A 26,497-nucleotide genomic window follows, 5' to 3' on the forward strand; every position below is an offset into this window, starting at 1 on the left:
TCAAGAGAAAACTGTTTATTTTCCCAAAGTTGCACAACTGTTTGTTTTTAAACTGTGCTCATGACAATGTAAATCTTGAACATTCAAAACCATTTTAAACCCAACGCTTTTTTTTTTCCAATAGTTTTTTCCCCAATACAAAGATACACATGCTAGCACTTAGCATATTATTCAATTGAAGTCTTCAGGAAAAAAAAATACTAATCCCAGACTACAGGCCATATACAAGGCAAACTTACAAATATATAAACCTTTTTTTCATATATCATTTTTGGAGTGTCAAACTAGAGTCACACTCGCAAACTATAAAAAGTCAGCGGTACAAAATTGAGCAAATGAGAGACTGCCAGTTATAAATATGAGTGTTTGACGCACTAGCTTTTTAAAAAATATATTTTTTTCTAAATGTTAAATCAAGAAAAGTGTTAGCAGCATAAAGCGGAGTATGCTGGTCTTTCAAAATTTACAACAAACATTTCTTAAGAAATACATTTTGTACAATCATACATGACCTGTTTGTAATTCCTAAACATATATTTCATGCAATGTTTAAAAATACAATGATTTCATTTGTTATGAAGTAATGGAAGTAGTTATTTTGGAGCGCTTTAAAGTTGTTTTGTTGTTGTTTTTACACAACAATTAGCATGTAGCATGTATGGGAAGCGAAGTCAAGGCACATTTTGTCAAAACAGTCCTTCCTTTTCTCTAGAAAAATAAGAAGCCAGAAGTCAGCGCAGTAGATTATACGACTAACTATGAGGAATTGTTTGAAAGTAGCGTTAGGCTAACAATATTGCGTTTGTCAAAAATGGTCATAGAATTGACTGTAACATGACAAACTCGTGTCCAATGTTATGCTGCGCAGAGATAAGATAGCGGTTGTTTGCAGACTTTCGTTTAAAAAAACAAAAACAAACTTAACGGTTTACGTTTTATGACCCCTAAAATCTGAGGATTAGAGTTATGTTTTGGTCAGTTATTTACAACAAGAGCATAGCCACATTAGCGTAGCATAAAAGTTGTGAATTAAACAATGATATTTTAAATTTACTTTACTTTTTTCACAAGTTACTACAGGCTGTTTTACTTTTGTACTTTTATACATGTTTGAAACATTTTAAAGAAGGGGGGAAAAAGATAGCTTTGCATTCACGTTAAGATTGTCAAATAAGCAAGTAGGAACACTTTTGTTGTTGTTGAGTTTAAGGAGTGCTGTCTGGAGATTTTCATGTTGTTTCAAGTCTTAATGCTAAGATACACTAGGATGTTATAACACTTTATAAACTGTTGGTTTACAAAACCTTGCCGAGTGTCGAGAAGAGAATTAGACTGAAACAAAATAGCAAAGTTTTGTTTTGAATTCGTAATCAACTTGTCGCTTAACTTAAAAACTGCAATTAAAACAAGGCAGTTAGCATCGTATTCACAGAAAAAAAAAAGTCTCCAAGTTTCCACACTGTTAAGAGGTATTAGTTCTTAAATCTGGAATCTGCTGGCTAGGCTATGCCTTGTATGGGTGTCATCAGCAGCAATCACAAGTGATTTATTTGTTAGATATTTGTTAGCGTCACATAGCCTAATGACTACAATTTAAATAAGGCTGAACTAGCTTTGGGTAGAGAGAATATTCATTTGTGAGATTTAGTTTTAGGAGTGCTTGTTTTGTTTTAGTTGTCATGCTAAGCAACACAAGGGGTTTCCTGGTTTACCAAAAAAAAAAGGCCAAATGGAAAACTGAAATTGTTTGGGTTATCTCATTCAGATGCAAGAAAGCGAAATTATGTTAGCTTAGCATAGCATAGCAAGACTAAATAAAAGCAAAATAGGGCAGCTAGCTTCACACAAAGAAAATGTGTTGCTTTGTAAAGTTTAGGTGGGAATGTTTCTTCAAATCTGTAATTTTTGTATTCTAGTCTACAATCGTCATACTACACTGTGCTAACTAATAAATAGCCTTGACAGAGCGGCATCAAATGTTATCAAGTGTCAAAATAACAATGCTGTCCAAGGAGTTGTTTTTTTCCAATACAAAATTTTACGAAAAATCAACTTTGTTGTTTTTTGGGACTGAAAAAAAGTGCTTATTAGTAGCAATGGTCCTCAAACTAGCCTACGGTAAATTTAGCAGTGGTTTTTAACATGAGGAAGAAGTGGTTGACGCTGTGACAGAATGGTATGGAATGTTAAATTCTCTTATACTCAAAAAAGATGACAAAAACGCTATTTCAATCCCGTTAGGTGACAACATTCATATCGCTGCTGTACAAAAAGGCATTTTTACAGCTTCCTTAATGCCTTTACTACAGTTTGATGGATTTGTCAAACATCAAAAGTGCATTTTTTCCCCCCAAAGATTGTAGCAGTGAAAATAACATCATTATAGATTTCAGCTTTTTGTTGCTTAAAAAGATCGTTTTGAAAGGCCATCATTCCTGTCAGAAGAGAGGAGAGGTGGTCTGGGAGAGTGGGGAAGGTTTGGGATCCCTGTAGTTTTCACTTATAGGTTAGACATTTCCTTAGTGCTCCTCGAGCCAAGATGGACGCTCGCTGCCGGGCACTTTCAACTTGATGTGGAACTGCTGCAATGTTTGCTCCAGCTGCTGCTGGTTGCCCGAGAAGTAGGCAGCAACGGCGTTGTGGAAGAGGATCAGCTGGTTGTGCAACACCTTCACCTAAAACAACAACAACATGTGGACCTAAGAATTTTTTCAAAAAAAAAAAAAAAACACTGATAAACATTCAGTATGTTTTCCATGAAACACAGGGAAAAAACAGCAAGCAAAAAAAACAAAATAAACACCATTGAATGCTGTATCCAAACGTCTGAATCAAAAGTGTCCACTTCAAACCAGCTATGACCATTTATTCACTTGTGCAAACAAAAAGCAATCCCCTTCACTCCCGGCTGTTTTACTGGATTTTGACTGATTTTGCAAGGCCCACAGAATATTTCGTTATATTGATATAAAAACATGTAACCTACTACCAAAAGAAAGATTAGAGTCTCTTCTTTCATCAGGCAAAAAAAGTATATTTCTATCTTTTTCCCTTTTGCAGCAATTAGCATTAGAATATAGCTAAGTTTCGTCATTATTCACAAATCTATTTAGGAATGTGAATAATGAGCTTTTTTTCAACATGGCCCTGGTTGAGCTCTTTTGCTCTACTGCCACCTGCTGGCCTTTTATGCAATTTTAAAAAAAATTGACCGTTTGCAGTTAAGAGGCTGCATCAAAGCCTTCTGTATGCTCTAGCATAGGGGGAAAAAACACATAAAAAACATATAAATACATCTTTGGGACACTTAAAACATTTAAAATGGAACGTATTTATACGTTTTGGGGCGCAAATGAGTTAATTTGATGGCTTAATGTAATGAATCTTGACATATTGAACCGTGTTCCTATATTTTAACAATAATGATGCAACATGCAAATCCTGCCTCCATTTGGAGAGTCTTAGTTTCCCAACCTTGTTCTCCTCTAGGAATTTCAGCTTGACGGAGACGTCTTTGCGCATCCTCTCGTACTTATCGCGGTGCAACTGGAACTGTTGCTGCGACTGCTCCATCTTGGGCAGGGTGTTGGCGTCGCGCGGACCCAAATTCAGCTCCTCCAGATCTGTGCGGTATGCGTCGTACTCCACCCTGCCAAGTGTACATCAGACCTCAAAGTTTAAAACGGGTCTGAATGCTACGCTAGGTGCTATTCCGCTTTCTTGTTAACAGTTTCAAAGCCGAGCTACGCTAGGATGGGATGGGATGAGAATTCAGTTTGGATTTTAATATAACAAACCCTACATTGGAGAATAAGTCACAAGCTAAACTGAAGCTACATTTTTAGTCAGTTTATTAGGACCCAACAGCAACCATGTTAGCATAACATTAGAAAAATACTGAATACAAGGTTACAAAGCAATGTTTTTATGCAGGAGATGTCACTATTTTCTTGTCACAGACAATAACAAAGAAAAACAGCACTTCCTATAACGTTGCTGTCCAAGGGGAAGTTGGACACTTAATGTATTTTGAATAGAGAAGATTTTGTTTGGTTGTTAATGAATGTATTATATACATTTCATGTTTTTCCTGTATAGCGCTTTGGTACAGTTGCGGCTGTTGTAAAAGCACTATATAAAAAAAAAAATTATTTGAAGACTCATGAAACTTGAGTTGTGGTTACTTTGTTAAGTGTCGACAGTCTTGGATCGAACGAAGGTAAGGTTTCAGGTATATTACCTGGCAATCTCGTATTGCTTAATGTTGATCATGGTGTCCTCGATGGTTTTGTCCACGAGAGTGTTGACGCTGTTGATGAAGAATTTGATGGCGCCCAGCAGAGTTTCCCCGTTTTTGGACAAAAGCTTTTGGGTGTCAGCGTTGTAACCAAACTCCTCCTGGGGGAAGGGGGGGGGGGACATTCAGATTAATGACCACGTAATTTATTATTATCCAAGTATGGCCCATGAGCCACATATGGGTCTGTGTTTTTTTTATTTTTATTAATTTATCATCCATCCATGCATCCATTTTCTATACTGCTTATCTTCATTACATTTCTAGCCCATTCATTCATTCAACAAACTAAATATGAGTAAAATAAACAATATGCATTTTTTTTTAATCTTTTACATAAATTGTGAATTTATTATTATTGATAACAAAATACTACAAAGTAAGCATTTTTTTTTTACATTACATAATCGTTTATTGTAAATAAAATAAAGTAAAATTAAATAAAAATTAATATATTGACTGGTTTGTTACTTTATTCTAAATGTTGAATATTAGAAAAATAATTTTGCATATGATTTAACTAACAAAATCTATGCTTTAAAAAATTTATAATTAAATACATCAAATAAAATGTAAAAATGAGAATGACGTAGGTATTTTATGATTACAAAAATACGTTTCAAAATTTTTTCTAACCATGTGCAAATCTCCATCGTTGTGCTTTTCAACTTATCCCTCTTCAAGGGTGTCCACAGCAATTCACTTGTTTAAAAAAAAGAAAAATCTGTCCACGCCTACTCTGGATAAAGACACTCACATGGAGTTCCGGGGTCTTGAGGCTGAGGTCCGCAAAGGCGTCGCCGAGTTGCCTCTGCGTCTGCATGATCTGTGACAGCTGGGCGGCAAGCGTCTGCGCCAACTTGATGACGTTCTGGTACTTGCGCTTGTTCTCACGCAGCACGTCAATCTGGGCCTCCAGATCCAGGTCCACCGTCTTTGAACCGCGGCCGAGCCTCTCAGATAAAATCTGGCGGGTGCACTGGAAAACATGGCCAGTTTAAACACCGACTGAAAAAAATGATTCAATTTATGTGATTTCAAAAAAACAAAACAAAAAAAAAAAACAGACAAAAATCTTCTAAATTACATTTAAATCAACTGATTGATAAAAACATATTTTAATATTAAAGATGGATGTGAATTAGAAGGGGGGGGGGGAAGGAAATAGATAGAATTACTTTGTATGTGCTGACGCTCCACTTTCTCACGAGATCTAGTTTCTCCATAGCCGGACTCTTCAAATCTTCTGACAGGACCACTGGGCCACTCGAAGGCTGCGTTTGGGTAGCATCTGTGCGAATAATAACAATTATTACCTTGGTGCGTGAATAGGATTGCCTCAGGAAAGGCTAAATCAGGGGTGTCCAAACTTTTCTTCCGAGGGCCGCATGCAGAAAAATTGAAAGATGCAAAGGCCACTTTGAATTTATTTTTACTTAGTAAACATGGTATAACAAATTAAGCATTTAGATATTGTTTATATAACAGTAGTTGTTTAAAAAAAAAAAACTGCTACGTCACAGCTTTCTGTTAAAGGCGATAAGGCAAACAGCTGTGACCCTGCATCCCACCTTGAATAGATAGATCCACCCCTCCACTGAGCAGCAGCTGAATCTCACCTCCACATTCAGAACCAAAACAAGAGCTATCTGCACTAAGCCGACCATACTTGCGGATCATTTATGTGATATGTTCGGGCCTTGATCCTAAGAAGAAAGTGGAGGAAAACATTGTTTCTGAAACGGAATTATCTTTATTCTCCACAGTTTTATGAAGAGAAACTTCTTTACCATTTTAACTGGTAAGTGTATTTGCAGCTTGGCATATCTAGAAAAAGGTATAATTAATAGTAGTGGTGGTGGTGGTGGTAGCCCACATTACTCAAGTCCCCACACTTTTTCAACAGCTACACTTCTAAGACATGAACACCACTTTTTTTTTTTTTTTTTTTTTGTTAATAGCATTTCAGGCCTTGTCTAAGGTTATTCTGAGTATGTGCCATGGGCCACGAAAACAATAGACAATGGGCTGCAAATAGCACCCGGGCCGTAGTTTGGACACCACTGGGCTAAATGTTGCATCAAGGGAGGTACATGATACTGATGAACAAAGCGGATTCAGTTAGGTAGTACAATTAGTTAAAATTCAAATTAGTCAAATAGTAACAAAAGCAATAACATACAGAGCCCTGAAACTGCAAACTACAAAAATGGAATGACTTGCGTAAAAGTTTTCACAAATTTTAACATAGCCTCAGAATATTACCTAATGCAGCATTAACTTGCCAACTTTTGTATCTCAAATTCTGTAAATTTCATCGACATTTACTTGTCAACATTGGTCTGGTTTGTAACTTCGGTGGTGACATTCGCTTTTGCTTGCTAACTTGGGCAATCTTCGTGATGTTTTGCTTGCCAATTTTGGTCAACTTGGGTAAAGTTTTCATCCAATTTGGTTCATATCTATGGCGTTTGCTTCCCTAAAAGTTTGGCAACTTTAAGCTCACTCGTTTTGGAGAGGTTCAAGCTAAATAAAATGGTTTTGCCTCATATGGTGCAGGACTAACCAGCGCGCAGATTACAAACGAGTATTTTACGAGCATCAGATAGCTTAAGTTAGCCAATATTAATTAATCAATTAAATTACCTTACAGGGACTTCAGCTCACTTTCATTTTTTATTTAACAGAGATATGTATTTGTACTTTTATTTTATTTTTTTTTATTTTTTTAGAGCTCAGTATTGTTCATTCGGAAATGTCATCATCATTGCTCTTTTTTTTTTTTTATATATATATATATATATATATATATAATTTTTTTTTTGTGTGTGTGTGTGTGGGTGAGTATGTGTATGTGTGTGCGTGCGTGCGTGCGTGTATTTGTACTTCTAATACTCATGTATGAATAACAAACATTTCAGACTTTTGCGGATAACCTCAATACATTGTCAGTTTCAGAGCTCCCGTTTTGCAAGGGGAAAAGGTTGCAAGCGGGGAAATCTACTGGCACAGACACGTATAAGTTGTTCATCAAAGTTGTACCCGTGTTTAGGCGTCGAGAGGTTTAGATCATAGTGGCAAAATGCCCATCATCAACAAAGCAGATATCAATAAAGCCCAGTCAAGCCGCAAAAGATCGATTAGGATTGATAGGAGATTGATAGAGAAGGTGATTCGTAAATTGAACGCAAGCCTGTGGGAATGAAGACAAGCGGGTAAGAAGACCAAGAAAGGTACGGTAGGCGCAGCCTGCGGTTAGTTTGCGCGTTCCTACTCCTGTCCCATCACCATGGGTACCTGTCTCCACCTGGCCCTCGCTGGAGGAGCGTGCCAGGCGGCTAGCGACAACCGAGCTGGGTGCGAAGGGAGCCACAGGGGACGCGGGGAGGCTCGACGACCCTGGGAGATAGTCACAATTTAGATGAGGCGCATCATCGGGAGTTCCTCGCACATTGTTTCCTTTTCATTTCGATGACAGCCAATAAACAAAACCCCTATGGCAACTATTATTATTATTACTATTTATTACTATTATTACTATTTTCCGGTGTCAAAACCCCGGAAAAATAGCCATGGCAACGCGCATTACCTCTCCGCAGAGAGAGATTCAAATTTGCATTTCTAACAGGAGATGAAAAGCAAAGTCGGGCGTCGGGGGTAAAGATGAGAGGAGGCTCATTAAATTCAAATGACGTCCGCCTTTAGAAATCAGCAAACAAATATATTGTGGAAAAAGGAGACATTATACAAAATGGGTTTGTTGTGAAGGTCCTCACTGATCTCTATCATGACAATGGTTCAACCATGTGCTTCACCTTTGTACAGGCCTGATTCAATGATTCCTTCTGCCGTTGATGCGTAGTTGCCAGAGGCGACACAAGACTCCGGAAGGTCTGTGAATGCCGGCTTCCCGGGGAAAGAGTCCTGCGGAAGAACGTTACAATTTCAGTCAAAGTAATAAAGCGTGTGGATGCAGAACATCACAGTGTATCCTACTGGAATTCCTCCAGTTGTCAGATGCTAACAAGAAGCAACATTCAGAAATAGTAATGTCGGTGTTAGAAGAATTACAAGTAGTAGTAGCAGTAATAATTAGAAAACAAAAAAATAGTAGTAGGAGTAGAAGCAGTAGATGAGATAGAAGTAGCCAGGGAATTTTTTTTTAGAAAATGTAGTGCTAACTAGTAGAATTAGTAATAATAGTCATAGATTTAATTGACTTTGACTACAACAACAACATGATTTCCAACTTTTGTGATTGTAAGGTTGACGCACTTTATGAACACTTTGTAAGTCGTCGTAGTCGACGTGACAGTAGCAGTTGCCAGTTAAGAGTCAAAATTGTAATGGTTGTGGTTTGAGGCCTCACCCCGCAGAATACTTCCTCCGGGCTCTGGTCCAGGTCCCCGTTGCTGGTTACGGCAATCTCAGCGGCCGAGCTCCTCTGGGATTCCTCAGCCATGGCGTCGTGCTGTGAAGGGAAGGACAGAGTCCAATTCTCGTTAGTTACAACATACTGAGAGGAATCTCAGATGTGGGCTGCCATCTTGTGGACATTGACTTCGAGCAGGGTCCAACGACTTGGATACGGGCAAACCAATGGTCTCCCATCAGACATGACATCACATTTTTCCCTTCGTGTTTGAGAAGCAGACATTGAGTTCCAGGTATGAATTACACACAAGCTACAACCATTTGTTGGGGGCAAAGGAGCTGCCATAAATAACGGAAAAATATTTTAAAAAGACAGAGACTGGACTACGAACACAACTTGTATGATGTATACAAAAAAAAAAGAAAGAAAAAAAGTTAATTGGATCACAGGAAAACCAATTTCACCAACCATGAAACAAACCCAAAGTCCACAACTCCATGACGATAACAGTTTCTGTATGGCAAACACTTTTGCTTTAAAGTGTGGTGTCATGTGACCAGCTCATAAATACTTAAAGGGCCATTCGATGCCAGCATGGCTGGTGGGCGGCAGAAAAAGAAGAGGCTTGAGTCCGACAGTTTAACTCATCAAATTGCCAGCAGGAGATAAAGCAGGAGATAAGGCGACCTTGCACACCATAATCCTCTCAGATGCAGTTTGACCTGTCTGTCGCACGCATGTCCAGCTACAATTCATTGGCATATCCACATATTGTGGGGTTTTCGGGCTCTAATAATGCTGCCAAATGTAAAAAAAGAAAAAAAGAAAAAATAATGTTTTAAATGTGAGTAGATAGCATACATTTTGTAAGTAGTCCTGAATGTAATCAATTTAATCAATCGCAGTGGGAGAATGTCAATAGCGCCACGTTTCATCCTGTTTGTTGCCGATGCTACTGCTAACGGTGTCACACAAAAAGATGATTTAGCTATAGAACCATTTAGAGAACACTACTGTACTCTTAGAGATGCTAAATACCGTGTTAATGATCATTATATTTTGAAATATTAACACTGTACTAATGCTTTGAAATGTTATCGCGGTGTCACCTTTTCATCGCTATGACCTGCTAATGCTAGCTTGCAACAGAGCAATGTTTTGTCTGGGGACCATCTAGAAATCAAGAAAATTCACCCATCTACTTACATTTAAACCCCCCCCCCCACACAAACCCAACACCAGTTTCAACAATACACACGAAATTCGGCTGACATATTCGAAATTCAACAAAAAGTCGACCATTTTATTTTAAAGCAGCCGTTTTGGGTCAACATAACAGCTCGTACTTTGACGAACTCCTACGAGGGAATTTGACCAAATGGGCATACATCAAAAAAAGCCCGTTTTTTTTTTTCTGAATATTGCCCCCGCCCTCTAAAAAAAAAAATATTTATACGTGACCCTAATACGCCGCCGTACCCTTTGAAGGTGAGTAGTTTTAATTCACTTTTTTTTCTTTTAAACACTTGCATAACAATCAAGAATGTTGAATGTCCGATTCACTTGATTTCTTTGGGGACAAAACGTTGTGGAGGTTCCATTGTAAAAGTGGGTTAAGTTAATGAACATTTATTTGTTGTCACAACACACAGCCATACCACAGAACAGCAACACTTAAACCAGCTCTATCACTAACACCCCAAGCAATACAACACACCGTTTAAAGCGAGAACTTCTTTCTGATCAAAATCACATCACAAAAGCCAATCTAAGAGGGGCATGATTATGGAATCACAGGAAAGAAAAGAGACCACCACCACCACCACAAACCAGAAACCCTAAAAGGAAACCGATTGCTCACGAGTGAATGTCAACGTCACCTTTGTCTGAGTGCCATCATCTCCACATTCTTCTGCTGCGTCCACAGTCTGGTGTTCTCCATTTTCTACACTGACAGCCTCATCCCCGCCCTGGTCAACATCCTCGTTGCCGCTTACTGACACATCCTCAGCGCTGTCTATATTAATGTCATACAGCACATCATTCCCTGACGCACTACCGCTACTACTGTCTCGGTTTGGAGGCGACGGGTCACCAATACGCGGACTCTCCTCGGCTTCCATGCCAGGCTCCTCCGCTGAGGCCTTGCCCGATTCGGTGTCAAGACTAACCTCAGACATACCTGGAAACAAACAGACAGGAGGTTATGGACGATAACTACGTTAGTACTTTGTGCAGCTATAGGGCTCCATTTTCATGACTGGCGTAGGCGCAGAGGCGGCTTAGACCAGGTATTGGGAATTCCAGAAACGATGGCAAGTCGACGTATAATAAAGGTATGCGCCGTTGTGGGTGTGGACAAAGCCAACTTCATCCATGTCCAACCAAAGCAGCTCCACTCATTCCTTTTGCACACTTACAGTCTTGACATGGAGCACGCACATCTAAACTTTCCCCCCCCAAGAAGAAACTGAACACCAACAAAGAGCATGCCCACTTATGTGAAGCACTCACACTAACAACAACCTTGCCTCACCTCCTGTACAACTCTACATAAGAATAGAGCATTCTCACTCAACGGGTGTCGCGATGTGTTGTTACTCCACCAAAATTGCGACGTGTTTTGACAGAAAGGACATTTTTCAAGGGGGAAGCATTTATTCACACATTGTCTGTATAAAACAATATTTATATTTCTGTGGAAGTTGATGCAAATCAACGCTGGAAGGGGGAAAAAAAAACATGCTGGACAAAAAAGCTTGTTTACTATCAGGAGAAATAAAGCTAAGGCCATACCTGGCCCTTCCGGATTGTCAAGTTTGCTGCCAGACAGGAAGTCAATTTGAAAAGTAAGTGTGGCTATCAACTTCCTGGCCTGGATTGCAAAGAACAATCAATGGAAACTAACGTTTTGGGGGCATTTATTAGATTTTGGTACGTGTCTGTACACGTGTTACATCGTAGTAAGTTCAAGTTCCGGTTCTATCGTCATCATCACAGAAAAGCTATGATACTCACGTCTCATCTGATTTGCTTAAGTCTTGAGATATATGCTGGGATTTGTGTGCCATTTGGCTTGTTCCCAATTGCGCGACTTGGACAACTGGTAGTTTAAAAAAAAGAAAAGAAAAAAGTAATACTACGCCAAAACGTAATTTCCGGGTTGCAGCAACACAGTTAGGATTAATGGAAACAAACCAGTCAAAACAAGAGCTAACCAAAATGTTTAGTGGTCACATAAAATTCTAATTCAACATGTTCTTTCAATGCTTAACTCTCATGGTTTGCTGAAGTCTTACCAACTTGCTGAGGTTTGCATAAAATCCGGGAGCTAGTCCAAGTTTAGATGCTTATTTTCCCTAAAATGTGGATCCAATTTCTAATTCTGTGACTTGAACATCTGATTTAGGAGGTTTTGGGAATTGACAATGCATGACAGGCACACTGCAAATCATTTCACATTTTGTAGGAAGACATCAAAATGCATTTATCTTCTTGCTGCAATAAAAGCCAGTAAATCAAAGGTTTTGTGGCTGGATTGTCAGACTCAGGATTACCACATGACAGGAAGTATATTTGAAAAAGGAAGTTTGGACACCCACTTCCTGGTTTGGATTTCAAAGTACAATACATTTAAAAACAAACTTGCATTGGGGGGGGAGATGCCACATACATATAAAGCCATTCAGCCTTCACTTGTACAATTTCAAGGGAAAGTTTCTAACATTAATGTCGTCTGTTACCGCGAATAACCAAGTCCAATTACAACCATATAAACTGAATACATTAAATTGAATCCTATTTAATTACATTAATGACCACACTGTAGTCCTTGAGCTTTTTTAGGGCCGTTTTCTAACGTTGACGATGCTTGCCAGCTAGCTTAGCTACCTGGGTAGCTAGCGAGCTAACTGCAAGCCAACCAAAACTACGCCTTTATCATCCGCTCGAAGCGAAAAGCACTCACTAGAAAAATAAAAAATAAAGTCGTGTCGTTTCCCAGTTTGGCCACATAAGTGGCCGCACGTCACAAGGAAACAACTGAGTCGCTGTGGGAGTGTGAGGTTTTAAAACAAAAAAAACATGAATAAGTAGTTAACCTTACCAGTCTACGGCCGTCGTGGCTAACTTTAGCGGATTGTCGTAAAGTCCCAAACCGGGTGTCCGACGTCCGGGGAACAGCAGCCTGGTTCTTTGTAACGCAATAAATAGAAATAATTGATTCTTTAACGTGGTGGTCGGGCTCCAGCTTGTGTACTAGACTTGGGAGTTCGGACCCCGGAAAAAGTGATCAGCCACAGAGGGCCGCTAGTGGACCATTTGTTGAATGCGCTCTCCCCCTGCTGTTAAATTCCATAGTTTACAAGTTTAAAAACAGGTTCAATCTCTTTGTATAAAAAAAGTGTTCCTATGATGGAATTAAGCGGGGAGGGCTTGGGTGCACGATATTGCGCGTAAATGGGGTCTAGTTATATCTTTATTAGCGTTGCGGTTGACCACAAACTGCCCACTTGCGTTTGCTGCCCCGGCGAAGAAATACATTTCCCACAATTCATCGCGGTCCCGGACGCATAGTGACGTCACAACGCCAAGCCAAGCCAAGCTGAGGCTGCGCAGCACCAACCAAAGCAGCCATATTGGTCACCGTCAAGTCGGCTTTTTTTTTTTTGCACTTTTCCTCGTCGGCCTTTCGCCCTGTAAAAAATATCGCTAATAACAATAACCCGCGCCCGGCGTCCCACTGGAGAGCCCACAGAGCCCGGACGGCCTGCTGTGTCGCAGAGAAATGAGTCCAACCGATGCTAAGCGAGGGGCTAAACGCAGGAAGAATAAGCGGGGCGGTGGCAGTAGCTGCAGTGCTGTCTGCAACAGCGGCACCAGCAACGGCGGCAAGGCCGTGGTCGCCTCGGCCCTCGGTTGTGCGGGAGCTCCGACACCTGCCGGCTTCCTCGCACCTGTCACGGGCGGCAACGTGGGCTCCGTGACGGGCATCAACGGGGAGGTAAGCAACCCCCTCCCATCAAGCAACCCAAGCATGTCGGCACAGGGCGACATTATCAACGACGCTAATCTGATCTGGGCCCGAAACTGATGACAGGAAGACGCCTAGTTATGGTACCTATGAGCGGGTGTATTGCTAAAAGCGTCTTACCTTTGGAGTTTTAGCTCTTGTGAAATTGACAATGAAGCCTTTATATCCACCGTAAACAATACAGTACAGTGCATGGAGGTCCAACCCTGCGAGACCGACGCCTCGGCCACAGATCTAGCCGAACTTTTTGAGCTAGCTTAGCCTCGCATTTCCGTCAATTTAGGTCCCCTTGAAGTTTATTTCGACTCACGGACAGATTCCCGTGATTAAAATGGCACCTTAGACAAGAGCAAAACCGCTTTTCAAAGCACCGCGGTCGCAAAGATAAACACCAATGCTAACCATGCTAACAGCTGCACTTCTTCGGGCCTACAGGCGGTTTTGGTTCTCTTGCTGCAATGTTTACTGCTTTCCAACTGTGTTTTGGGGATAAGATTTGACTCCACACCCGAAATTCGCTGTCAATGTCCTACGTGGACAGTTTAAAAGCAGGATTTTGGTTCATATCTATACATTACACATGCACTTACTAATGATACAGACTACATCATACATACAATCAGAACAGTTTCTTAGTGTATGTCTGATTGATAGTTAGTAGATAGCTTTAAATAGACCCGTTTTGTAAGTATGTGTTCAACATAAACAATAAAAATAAATGTACATGCATTAATGGAAGTTGTTTTAAAGACGAGCCCATTATAATTTTCCTGTGACAAATTAAGCTGGTGTAAAAGAACAAATTTCTGGCCAAATATAACGTCAATGAGGGTCAAGTTTTTTTAAGCGGGACCTTTTTTTTGTTGGATCAGTTTCAAACTTATCATTTTCTTAATCGTTACCCTATTGTCAAAATGTTGGCATCACTTGGGTATGTTTACCCTCAGATTTGCGCAAAATGTAAGATGCCCAAAAGCAAACTGGTAATGGAAACACAGAAATTTCGAAAAATAACTCAAATATCGCAAAAACAGTTATTATGCTCTCATGAGGGGCTTTGAGTCTAAACATAAGTATTTCAAAAAAGTGCATGAAAACACTTTTTTTTTTGCATTTCCGGTAGTCATGTGACTCCGCCCGGTCATGTAGTAAAGGAAGTACAGGGTTCCCGATGGGATAACGTCTTTTTAGCCACAAAGCAATTTACCTATAGAGCTAAGGCTGTCGAAACTAAAAATAATACTGCTGATATTTTGTGTTGTGACGCTTACCCTGGTGACGCAACAAAAGCCTGGCGGCGCGCCAGGCCTATAAAGCACTTGGGGGGAACCCTTTGTAATATATGCTGGCACAGGACGAAGTCACAGGTGCCTGTCGCACATGACGCTGCAGTGGGATGAGATGGCTCGCCACCAATTGTGAAAATGCATCTTAGACCAATCTAATCATTATTATTGTTCGTTCAAAATAAGATCAGAGATGAACAAAGTGCAAAAAAAAATTTTTTTGATCTAGCCCAAGTAAATCAAATTTTTTTTTTGAGTAATTTGTAATTTCTCCAAGACTGTTAACAGTAGTAGATCATCTTTGCACCATGGTTCAGGCCGCACATGGGGCTGATTATCGGCGCAGATATTTGGCATTTTGACGAATCTAAAAATCTGACTGCCAATATTGGATTAATGTAAAACTGTGTTGACCTCAGGGAAACCATTTACAGTATTTACGTTTTCACCTTTTATAAAGAGGTGCTACTGACCTTGGGAAGTATCCGCACTTAAAAAAAAAAAAAAAAAAGAAGAAGTAAAACAAGGATACATGAAAGTTTGACGTTTCAGTTATTTTCAAATTTGGAAAATTGTATTTACTATACTATAGGGAGCTGTAATATTTACATTGAACATTTTAAGACATACTGATGACCCTGGGAGCTCTTTGAAAACAAAGATGTCTATTGTCTAAGATAAAAAATAAATAAACAAATTTAAGAGTTAGATTAATTTGTATTTTTAAACATTTTGACAAAATTGATACTAATGTTTATTTCCTTTTTATACAAAATGAATATCCACGCCAAATACCGGTTATCGGCCTTCTTGACTACTAATAACCGACATCGGTATCTATTTATTCATTTAATGTATGTTCTATAAAATAGTGAAACCAAGTTCTCTTTCCCTTTTAATTTTTTTTAACTGATTCAAAAAAACGATCCCCATCCATGACTCAAGTTCATGATCTGACCCGAACCGTGATTTATTTATTTATTTATTTATTTATTGCACCACTAGTTAACAGAACCGTTAAGAATGGAACTTGTCGACAGTTTTTAATAATTCAGCCCCGGGGCCAGTTAAGTACTGGTGGTGCCTGGTATAGATCCTTACTCATTTCCTTGTTGATGTTTTTTGCAGCTCAAAGTCAACGCCAGCGTCACGCCGCAGTTCACCGAAGGACCGGTCAACGCTGATTTCACCGGAGTCCTTCAGGTGGCCTTGTGTTTTATTTGCTGAGGCCATTTACATAAGAAGCAAATACTTGTCATATAAAAGTGTGGAGTTAAAAAAAAAAAGAAGTAGTTTTTTAGTTTTTTTTTTTTTGTGTGAGCCCTTCTGAATTAAATTTCCGCTAATTTACTTACCACTGCCCACACTTTACCTCCGCACCTAACTGTCATGGTAATGAAAACCCTATTCGGCATTAGTCCTTGGTGCTGGGAGTCAGATAGACCACAGACATCACCCCATAGATTCGTAGACCTTTCAAAAGTTCTCTTTTGGCCCCAGGATAAATTTCAGACGGGTTCTCAAAGTCCAAACACACATCGGCCCTCCGAACGGTTTTAATGTAATGTTCCCAAAGTGGAAAACGCGCCTCTAAACTAACTTTACACGCCTCCTCCTCTCCACACTAGACCCCATTTACGTTTGGCCTGAACCAGCGAGCCCCGTACACGGCCGGCGACCACTGCCTCCTGTGCCGCTGCGAGCGCAGCAAAGATGGCCCGTGGCCGGAGGCGGGAATCCCCGACCATCGGAACGGCGTACTGGAGGCCGGCCAGCCGGCTGCCGCTCTGCCGCTGCCAATGTGGGTGTGTCCGGACTGCCGGCGCACCGTGGAAAAGGAGGACCGGCACACTGCGCTGGAGCAGCTGGGCGTAAGTCACTGTTGACCTTCCAAAAATATCACGCTAATTAGTTGTGACAAACGTGAAAACCTAAGAACCTTCATGTATCTTGAGTAGCGATCACGCCGTAAGACGATCAGCTGTGAGCGTATTTACTGAGTCAGGCGCGGTGGAAATGTGCTTGACAACAGCCAATCAGAGTGGACATTTTCCTGCTTTATTTTCATTTGCGAGTTGAAAAAGTAAGCCAAATAGAAATAATGACCAAACATGCAGCTCATTGCGCACTTCAGCGACATTGATATCGGCTATGATTTGGCCTGATAGCCCAAGTTTTTGTCCAGACCACAGTACTGAACTGACTCGTCACTTTAAGTTGGTCTTTCGTACGTCACTGTATGTTTTTTTTGTGGGAGAAAGCTTTCTGTTTGGCACCTTTTGCTAGCAGCTGCCTTTTTTTTTTCTTTCTTTTTTTTTCCCCCCTCCGGGCATGAGTGAGGATTCGAGGCCAATCAGACATTGTTAATTTTCCACACTTTTTCCCATGAAGAATCAAAATGTTGATGGCTCCAGCTGCTTGAGCTCCTATCGAGAAAAACAGAAGCTGACGATCTCATAGACTTGATAGTAAACAAGAAACTCGGCCAACGACTGTGACGACAAGCTTGTTTGTTTGCCAGTAAACTGATAAATCGCTTTTTAGTTGCTGCTTTTGGTTATTAGTGTGTGATGTCATCGCAGGAAACCAGGAAGTAACCGTGCAACCATAGAATGGGAAATTGCAAGATAAGCAGTACACTCGTATCTGTCCTGGTTGCTCAGTCCAGTAAGACTAGTCGGTAGTGATATGATACGATAATAATACCATTATATTACTCTGTTTATGACGATGATGAGTTGGAAGAGGAAGGCGTTTCCAGGACGATACGATCAGTTGGAAAGCCGTACACACGTCTCTGGCCTGACTATTAAGTCACTATATAATAATAATAATAGTGATGCACCGAATATTCAACCACCGAAAATTTTGGGCCGAAAATTGCTATTTTTGCCGTTTTCGGCATTAGGCCGAAATAAAATTAATGCCGAAAGAATATGGCCGAAATAGGATGTTGTGGTGACGCAAGCAAAAAAAAAAAACGCTGCAAGCAAGCGTCTGTTTGAATTTAACAGCGAACGCGGGGGTGAGTGTCCGCCTTTTCTTCTCGCTGGCTTTTTACAGTGTGAGTTTGCGTCGGTCGCAGCAGCTCCCGGGGTCATTGCGCACACCGGAGGAGAGGGGCGTCGCTTGGTGTACAATATTTAAGCGGATCGAAAAAAAGACAGAACTGCCGTGTACTGCAGTACAGGTGAGCCACTCTTTCTCCTTCGGCGCTTTTTAAAAAAAAAATTTATAAGAGCCCCTCAAACGCTTCCACTTTTTTACCGGCATCCCCGTGGCCGTGCTAAATACTTTAGCTAATGCTAGCTTTATTGCTATTAACAGTTGTAAACACGGAAACACTTACCGCTATCGCCGGGTGGTGGCAGACCTGTACAGGATGCTGTGTGTGACTTTGCAGTCCGTTCCCAAAGCCGATTAGCTGGTGCGAACAAATGTATTTATTTATTTTTAAACATTGGTGAATATGTGAATGTGCCGGTTTTAGATTAGCCGCACCTTGTGCCGCCGCACGCATCCGTGCCCGCCTGTGCGAACTACATTGACTATAAAGTGCAATCGCACCGCCAGAAAATGCTCAACCCTCATTTGGTGTTTAATGTACCATTAGCCAACATGTCTGCGGTGCGGGCACATTTCAATTTATATTGTGCTTGGTTTAAAGGCCAGTGCTAAATAAATATTTTATAATAATATTACAATTTAAATTAATTATAATAAATGCAATCATAGTAGAAATTGGCATTTTAGGCCAAGCATTTTTCGTTTTCGGCCAAACATTTTCATTTCGATGCATCCCTAAATACTAATACTAATAATTAAAAAAATTAAACCTCTGGTACAGACCAATTTTTTTTGTAATCATATCCAATTTTTCATCAAGCCTGGTGTGTGTCCAAATTTGGTGAGTTTTTGTGCATGTTCAGGTCCTCAAAAATACAATTCATTTCGAAGGACATTTAATTTCTTCCAAAACAATAGGTACCTCGTAGCAGAAACTGCTCGGCCCTTAAAAAGATTAATTGTGCAGAGCAGAATGAACTGCAAACGGGCCGTTGACATCAAAACAAAGGTTTGATTGTTTGTTTTCCCAAGTTTTAATTTCAAAACTCTCAAATGCAACATGTGAAGGACATGAAAGAGGCAGTCTGCTGATCTCTTCCCCGCATGTGTTTTGATTGCTTCTTTGCATAAAGACCGTCTTTATGTTTGATCCTATAGGGAGCAAACCGTTGTCTGTGAAGCTCAGAGTAGCGGATGGAAAATCTTGTGATTCACGGTAATATCAGGCACAGTTGCTCTGTTCTTCTGTGTTGGGATTTTTTTTTTTTTTAAGTGTGGCAGGGGTTTTCTGCAGTGATAGTATTGCTTAGCGGCTATTAATTAGACCGCAAAACCGCAACTACTACTTGAGAAAATAGATCACATTCAAAAACTTTTATTTATTATATATATATATATATATATATATATATATATATATATTATTATTATTATTTTTTTTTTTTTTAAGAGCTCAGTATTGTTCATTCGGAAATGTCATCATCATTGCTCTTTTATTTTTATTTTATTTTTATTTTTTATTTTTTTTGTGTGTGTGGGTGAGTATGTGTATGTGCGTGCGTGCGTGCGTGTATTTGTTAGCTCACCAGAAAACCTATTAGAAAAAATCTCATACCGTTCACCTAAACCGAAAACCAGGAGACCCGAGGGGACCGAAGAAAACCAAGGAAGGTGAAATCCAGCACCGACCAGACACCCCCCACCAGAACTCCTCCCCAGCCCAAGAAACATCCAGACCCCAACAAATCCAAAAAACATAAAATCAGGGAGGCCTCAAGAGACCAAAGGAGAGACCGAGAAAAGGAAGGAAGGACAGACGAAGCCGCGTGAGATCCGCAGACACCAGCCTCCACCGATTCAATAACTGGCATGCCGTGAATCAAAAACTTTTATTAACTGCATAAGCCATGTTTTAAGGCACATTTAAAAATTGAACAGGAGAGTAGGAGACTGAAGATGGACACTGTCAAATAGTGACGCTTTATTGAGTAATGAATGGTAAAGTTTTTATTTGTCACTATCAAATAATTTTAGCGTTGGTTGAATATATTCTATTATTTGGGTTTGAGAGGCAAACGGCTTAAAGCCTATTTTTTGGCCAATATTTACCAATTCTGTCTGACAAACTGCCTCGTGTCGTAAAGTGAGTTGAGTCAATGCCACCACTGAAGCTATTCCCGAGGATCGTTGTGTAGGAATCGCGGGCCTGTCGCAGTGTTCCGTTTCTCGTTCTATGGCTATCATCGCACTTTCTCTTTCAGAGTCAGGACTTTCTTTTGCACATGCCCGTGGGTAACGGCACTCTGGGCCCGGACGCGATGGCAGCGGCAGACAGACTGAGCGCGCCCACGCCGCCCATGCTCCCCGCACCCGACCTTGCCGCGCCCATGCCTGGTGACTCTGCGTGCGGGTGCGAGGCCTGCAACGAGAGGCGGTATGTTCCGAGGAGGATGGGGGGGGGGGGGGGAGCAATACCCGCTGCACCTGTGAACTTTATTCTTAAAGATATCTGTCCCCCGCCCCAATTTGGCAGAGAGATCTCGGCAGAATCCGAACGAGAGTCGCATCAGCTGCAGAAGCACTGGTCGGAGGTGCGCTACCTGGTACGCTGCATTTACAGGCAGGCCGGGACGCCGCTGGCGGAAGACCGCGACCAGCCGCTGGAGCGAGACAAGGATAGCATGAAGGAGCTGGTAGACAGGTACTCAACCAGTTAGATTGCTTTACACAGTAATATTGTGCCAAACGCCAAAGTTAGGGCTTCAACAATTGTTCGAATAACAGAAATTCCTCGTTTGTGGCAGGAGGGTTACATTTCCAAAGCAGCCTCACAATAGACAATTTATTTGATTAAGCATATACAGATATTTAAAGCGTCCTGCTTGTGATGTCGACATATTCGGATGTGCGTGTGCAGATTTTATTTTCATTAACTTTGGGTCGCTGTTCTGTCACTCTTTCCTGCTGGCTCGTGCTTGCTGCTCTGCTGTAAATATTCATGTTGAATAGTTATGACTGCAAAATTCAGCGATAAAACTCCCACACAAAAATAAAAATTTGGAATGTACAATATAAGATCAATGCACAGTGAAGCTGCAAAAAGTGAAGGGGGTGACTGTATTGTCATTTCAATTCAATTTAATGGGGGGAATTGATTTGGTATATGAGTAAATTGAGTTACGCGCTTGGTTACAGAACATATTAAACCCATAAGTGAAACTCCCGAGTCCAGCTGTATTTGTGGAAGGGGACGCTGGAATTTGTAGTGAAGCTTGTCCTCTTGAGCGTTACACAATGTAACAGGGTATGAATTAAAATGAAAGACAGTTTATCTACTTCAATTAGAGTTGTTAACTTACTAAACCCTTTTGACTTCTAGTTTTTGTAATCGTTCACTTTCTACATTTTACTACATTGCGATGTCAATTTAAATTAGATTAATTGTCCAGCCCTAATTGCTGTTGATGAATTTAGTTCCAACGGTGACATAATCAACCTCCATCCTCAGACTCTGCGAGAAGGACCCCTACCAGCTTTACCAGCGTCTGGAGCAGCAGGCCCGTGAGTACGTGCTGGAAATGAAGGAGCGTCTTCTCAAGCACCTCTCGGCCGGCTCCAAGACATTCCCGGGATCCTCGGAGGTGGGGACGCTGGCAGCAGCCGCGGCCGCTGCCCAGGGTCTCCCGCAAGCCCACCAGTTCGTGTCCCTGCTGCTAGAGGAGTACAGCGCTCTCTGCCAGGCGGCGCGCACCATCAGCGGCTTCCTGCTCACCCTGGTCAGTTGCTCGGCTTCACACTTCAGCTTTCACCAGCTTTTGATGATGTTGAGTTTGTTTTGTTCCACTCGCTCCTCAGGAGAATGAGCACCTCCAGAAGTTCCATGTGACGTGGGAGCTGCACAACAAGCACCTTTTTGAGAACCTGGTCTTCTCAGAGCCCATCTTGCACAGCAGTTTACCTGCACTCGTTGCACAGCTCAAGTACGCTTATTTTTTTGTGAATAAAAGAATTGTACAAATATGAAGGAAATTACAGGATATAAGTGGGGAAAAAATCTCAAAAATTGCAGACATATTTGAAAATTTTTAAAAATAATATTAGACGGATATTAGGTTAGATTAGATATTAGACAGTATTATTAGAAGAAAGGAAAATACAAAAATATTAAAGAAAAATACCCAAAAAATAACCAATGTAAAAAATATTAAGAAATAATACAAAATAATATATTGTAATATGAAGAAAAAATCCAAAAAAGGAAAAATACAAAAATATTATAGAACACTAAGGAAAAAATACAGTAATTTTAGACAAGTGCATAAATATTTAAAAGTAAAAATATTAATAAAAACAATGACAACAAAAAATATTGCTTCATAATACAAATATTCGACCAAAAACTATTGGACAAAAAAATGCACCAAAAGTAGAAAATAATCACAGCAAATATGTTAAAGTTAGTGGAAACATAAATATTAGAAACTGTTAGAAAACAATTATACATGTTTGATATCAAGGTAAAATACAAAAACTAATGAAGCTAAATTATTTCAAAAACATACATAATCCCAAAATAGAAAAAAACCATAATAATATATAAACAATTCAGTTCACTTAACTAACCACACATGTTTTTGCAATTTCGGAGGAAACTGAAGTACCCGAAGAAAACCCACGCAGGCACTGGAAGAACATGAAAGCTCCACACAGGAAGGCCAGAGCCCCGGTATTGAGCTCTGGATCTCTGAACTGTGAGACGGACGTGCTAACCAGTCTTCCACCGTCCTGCCCTAATAATATAAAGGATAGAATAGAAACACAATTCTATAATAAAATGTATTAGACAAATTACAAAATATCTGACTTAACAGTACAGCCATACTCCAAAAATGTCTGTCAGCAAATGCCTTCCAACGTCACTTCAACTTTCTTGGCACGTTTTTCAGACACGGCACTGCCTCGCACGACTCCTACAGCGAGGACATGTACAGGACCTTGCTGGAGAGCTACCAGCGGCTGGAGCAGGAGATGGCGAGCGTAGCCAGCGAGTGGCAGGAGTGCGAGAAGAGGATCGATGACTACGTGGACGAACAGGTACGCGTCAAAGCACTCATCAAAGGAGTCCGATGTGGTTAAAAGAACAAGGCGTTGACATATACGTTGTGCTCTTGCAGCTGCTGTTTAAAGTGGAGGGCCAGAGTTTTACCAACCAAAGAACAGAGCCGCACAAATCGCCGGTTGGCAAGAATGTAAGATCCCATTTTCATCATTTGATGACTGAACTTGAATGCGGTTTCAATTTTGTACGTGGCTTCTACAGACTTTAAAGACAAAGCAGCGAATGCTCAAAGAGGACTGGGAGTTCTTCAAGCAGCGGCGATACATCGAGGAACAGGTAGGACACAAGTAAATTGTAAATGTGGTCATCAGGTTTTGATACATTTTGTTCTCTTTTTGGCAGTTACCCAACAATAAGAAGCTGCCCTGTGGAGACAACTTCACAGACACAATGAGAATGCTCTCGTCACGTCTGAGTATTCCTGACTGTCCCAATTGCAATTATCGGAGAAGGTGAGCAGCCTATTTAACCTCCTTATTATATTAGTATCCAATACTTTTGCTTCTTTATCATGTGTTTAAAAAAAAAAATTATAATATTTTTCCCTTTTTTTGTAATATTGTTCTATTTTGGAGTTTTCATATTGTTTACTTCATTTTGTATTCTCACAGTTTTCTAATGTTTGTATTTTCCATTTGATAGTTTTTGGATAATTTTTATATTTTTGCTAATATTTTGCATGATCTAATATTGTAAAATTTTCTAATATTTGTCTAAAATCCTAATAATTTGTATCATTTTTGTCTAATATTTTATTTTTATTTTTGTCCTGCATATTTTGTTACAATTTTTTAAAAATTCAATGAGATCAATCCGCAGATGCCAAACTACATGCGGTACTGCACTTTTTTGTTGTTGCCATATTACATTTTTTTTTACATTTTTGTCTACCATTTTAATCTTTTTTCCTCTCTCTATTTTCCATTAAATATTTGTTTGTTTGTTTTTCTAATTTTTGTCCTCCAGACATTTTTCTCCTTTTTCCAATACCTGTGTGTGTTCTGTCCAAGGTTTTAGTATTTTGTTATTGTAATATTTGTATATTATTTTTGTCATATTTTTTCCTTTTGAAATATTTCAATTAGTTTTGTTTTTTTCAATATTTATTTATGCTAATAATTGGGGGTGTTAAAAAATCGATTCGGCAGTATATTGCGATATTGCAGCGCACAATCCTCGTATTGATTAAATATGCAGCCTTATCGATTTTTTAAAGATCAATTTTTGATGGAAATATTCAACAAAATGTCTTACTTAGGGTTCATACTTGAAGCATGGAAGAATGTTATACTAAAATAACATTAAACTTTAACATTTTATTTCAATGCTATTTAAACATGAAACTATATTGCAACCTGTTTGTTAAATACAGTGGCTCGGTTATAAGCCTGAAGTACATTTTCATACAAATCTTACAGAGCTTACTGATTAGAATTTTTTTAATTTGAGGTTTTTTTTTTTAATCGCAATAATTGACTTATAGATTCATACTGGGAATAATTGAATCGAATTGTGATCTTTGAATCGTGATACAGCTCGAATCGCAAGGTAATATGTTTTTTAGGCTGACTATAATGGTGATTTGCAATTCATTAGAATCAATTGTTTGGCCACCCGCAGGTGCACGTGTGACGACTGCAGCCTCTCGCACATCCTGACGTGCGGCATCATGGACTCGCCCATCTCGGAGGACCTGCCCATCAAGCTGCCCCTGCAGGGCGACACTCCCCCGCAGGACTACCTGGCCCAGGTGCATCCACCCAGCCTCTCGTCGGGCAGCTCGCCGTCGGGCTCTAACTCCAGCTCCCCCATTACCATCCAGCGGCATCCCCGACTCGTCCTGCCTGCCGGGGACGGCAACACTTTGTAAGTGGCCAAATTTCAAGTCACGGATTCTAAAACAAAAATATATACTCTCAAATTATAGTTATGTGTTGCATATATTCCCTGAAATTGCAATTATGAATAATTAATAATAAAATGTTTGAAATAAAAATGAATTAGGATTACCGGTAACTTAATGATTAAATTAAAATGGTCTGTTAAATTATTAAGTATTTTTAATTATAAATAATCATAGTTGACAATGTTTAAAAAATAATGTCTTCTTTACAACAGAGGCCACTATTTAGGTAAATGCACTTTTATCCCAATAATGCACCTGTAGGGGGCGCTACAGATCCTAGAATGCATTAGCATTAGGCATGCACTTAAATTTAAGGTATTTTAGTGTCATTCTATTCCTGAATTATTATTCCTCTTCCTCCGTCAAGTGTCAGCGATGACGATGAAGTGCCTCCAATGTCCGGCAAGTTCGGAGACATGTATCCCGTGAGCGGCTACCATGACAACGGCGTGGCGACAGTCAACGGACACCGCGGCGACGTGAACGGCAGTGGCGGCGTCTGCGCAGCACAAAATGCAGTAAGTTCTGCGTTTCTGTTTTTGTTACCTGCGTCCCAATTTTCTGAACACCCACCATATGTAAATCTTTTTCCTTGCACAGTCTCCTCGCATCAGTAGCAGCAGTAGCTCGTCAGACGGCGACGAAGAGGAAAGGAGGCGGCACCAGGAGACAAACAGTCCTCCGCCGTCGTACAACCACCAGCAGCAGGTACCTCCCAAACTTTTAGACAGTATGTAGGCCTGGGCGATATGCCAATTTTATACATTAATTCCAGTTCAATTCTTTACATTCATTTTCATTAAGTCTTAGATGAAAGTTAGTGTAATATTTTGCTTCTGGTATTTGGTGTTTTGTTTTTGACCAAATATGGTAATATTGTTTGCCTAGCATGGTAGTGTATTTTGTTCAAACTTTTGTGTTTTGTCATTGTTTTGGAATATTTTTGTCGTAATTCAGTTTTCTCCAGTACAGTATTTATAACTTTTTTTTTTTCCTCTGATAAATATATATAAAATCTTGTTGGTCTAATTAGATTTTCCCTAAATATTTTAGTAAATTTTTTAACTTTAAAAATATGTGGTTTTGTTTTCAATTTCTAGAATTGTGTATTTTGTTTTATTTTGTTTTTCCTCAAATATTTGTATTTTCATTTTTAGTGTGTATTTTGCCTTATGCTTAGTGATATTTTATCAAAATATTTTGCATTTTTTTTTCTACATAGTTTTTATTCGCCCCCCTTCTTTCTGCCCAAATGAGATTTTTTTTCTTTTTCCTTTCCAACATTTTGTTGTTTCTATTCATGTGTTTTTGACCAAATAATTAGATTCCCCCCTATGCAGGGAGTCATCAAGTTACGGCGGAGTTCCGTTACTACGCTGGCGATGTAAACCAAATTTTGACTTAAGTCGGATTCTC

General features: G+C 39.9%; 2 protein-coding genes across 8 annotated transcripts in view; one reads left to right on the forward strand and one right to left on the reverse strand.

The window, feature by feature from the left end:
- On the reverse strand, window positions 1–13,990 carry arfip1 (ADP-ribosylation factor interacting protein 1 (arfaptin 1)). 6 transcript variants are annotated; one of them, XM_086082286.1, is made up of 11 exons: window positions 12,778–13,149; window positions 10,768–10,854; window positions 10,553–10,689; window positions 8,667–8,768; window positions 8,113–8,221; window positions 7,595–7,696; window positions 5,476–5,588; window positions 5,055–5,276; window positions 4,241–4,398; window positions 3,475–3,649; window positions 1–2,675 (listed from the first exon to the last, which is right to left on the reverse strand). In XM_086082286.1, exons 2-11 carry the CDS (start codon window positions 10,850–10,852, stop codon window positions 2,520–2,522), a joined length of 1,359 nt encoding a protein of 452 aa, XP_085938412.1. In that variant the 5' UTR covers window positions 10,853–10,854; window positions 12,778–13,149; the 3' UTR covers window positions 1–2,519. The 6 variants fall into 6 exon arrangements, with proteins under 6 accessions (XP_085938412.1, XP_085938411.1, XP_085938417.1 ...); XM_086082285.1 differs by having other exon boundaries at window positions 10,553–10,854; XM_086082291.1 differs by lacking the exons at window positions 10,553–10,689; window positions 10,768–10,854; window positions 12,778–13,149 and adding an exon at window positions 13,825–13,990.
- fam193a (family with sequence similarity 193 member A) overlaps window positions 13,266–26,497 on the forward strand; it is a 23,687-nt gene continuing 10,455 nt past the window's right edge. For both annotated transcript variants that reach the window (XM_086082283.1, XM_086082284.1), the window contains exons 1-14: window positions 13,266–13,674; window positions 16,119–16,193; window positions 16,619–16,861; window positions 20,318–20,490; window positions 20,590–20,757; window positions 21,565–21,832; window positions 21,912–22,036; window positions 23,003–23,150; window positions 23,231–23,305; window positions 23,377–23,451; window positions 23,518–23,627; window positions 24,796–25,041; window positions 25,449–25,599; window positions 25,682–25,789. In XM_086082283.1, coding sequence (XP_085938409.1) covers window positions 13,459–13,674; window positions 16,119–16,193; window positions 16,619–16,861; window positions 20,318–20,490; window positions 20,590–20,757; window positions 21,565–21,832; window positions 21,912–22,036; window positions 23,003–23,150; window positions 23,231–23,305; window positions 23,377–23,451; window positions 23,518–23,627; window positions 24,796–25,041; window positions 25,449–25,599; window positions 25,682–25,789 — 2,181 coding nt within the window. In that variant the 5' untranslated portion in view covers window positions 13,266–13,458. The remainder of the gene's footprint in view (window positions 13,675–16,118; window positions 16,194–16,618; window positions 16,862–20,317; window positions 20,491–20,589; window positions 20,758–21,564; window positions 21,833–21,911; window positions 22,037–23,002; window positions 23,151–23,230; window positions 23,306–23,376; window positions 23,452–23,517; window positions 23,628–24,795; window positions 25,042–25,448; window positions 25,600–25,681; window positions 25,790–26,497) is intronic.

The sequence above is a fragment of the Leptonotus elevatus genome, chromosome 8, assembly GCF_054856555.1.
Source record: "Leptonotus elevatus isolate MCC_2025b chromosome 8, RoL_Lele_1.0, whole genome shotgun sequence".
In the NCBI taxonomy this organism is placed as follows: domain Eukaryota; kingdom Metazoa; phylum Chordata; class Actinopteri; order Syngnathiformes; family Syngnathidae; genus Leptonotus; species Leptonotus elevatus.

Bases quoted from the DNA above. Each gene is read 5' to 3' on its own strand.
- arfip1 (XM_086082285.1), bottom strand. From the start codon at position 10,852: ATGTCTGAGGTTAGTCTTGACACCGAATCGGGCAAGGCCTCAGCGGAG. The intron at 5,589-7,594 runs GTACCCATGGTG...TTATTCGCACAG, and splicing joins CGAGGGCCAGGTGGAGACAG to ATGCTACCCAAACGCAGCCT. The intron at 2,676-3,474 runs GTTGGGAAACTA...TTGTTGTTTTAG, and splicing joins AATTCCTAGAGGAGAACAAG to GTGAAGGTGTTGCACAACCA.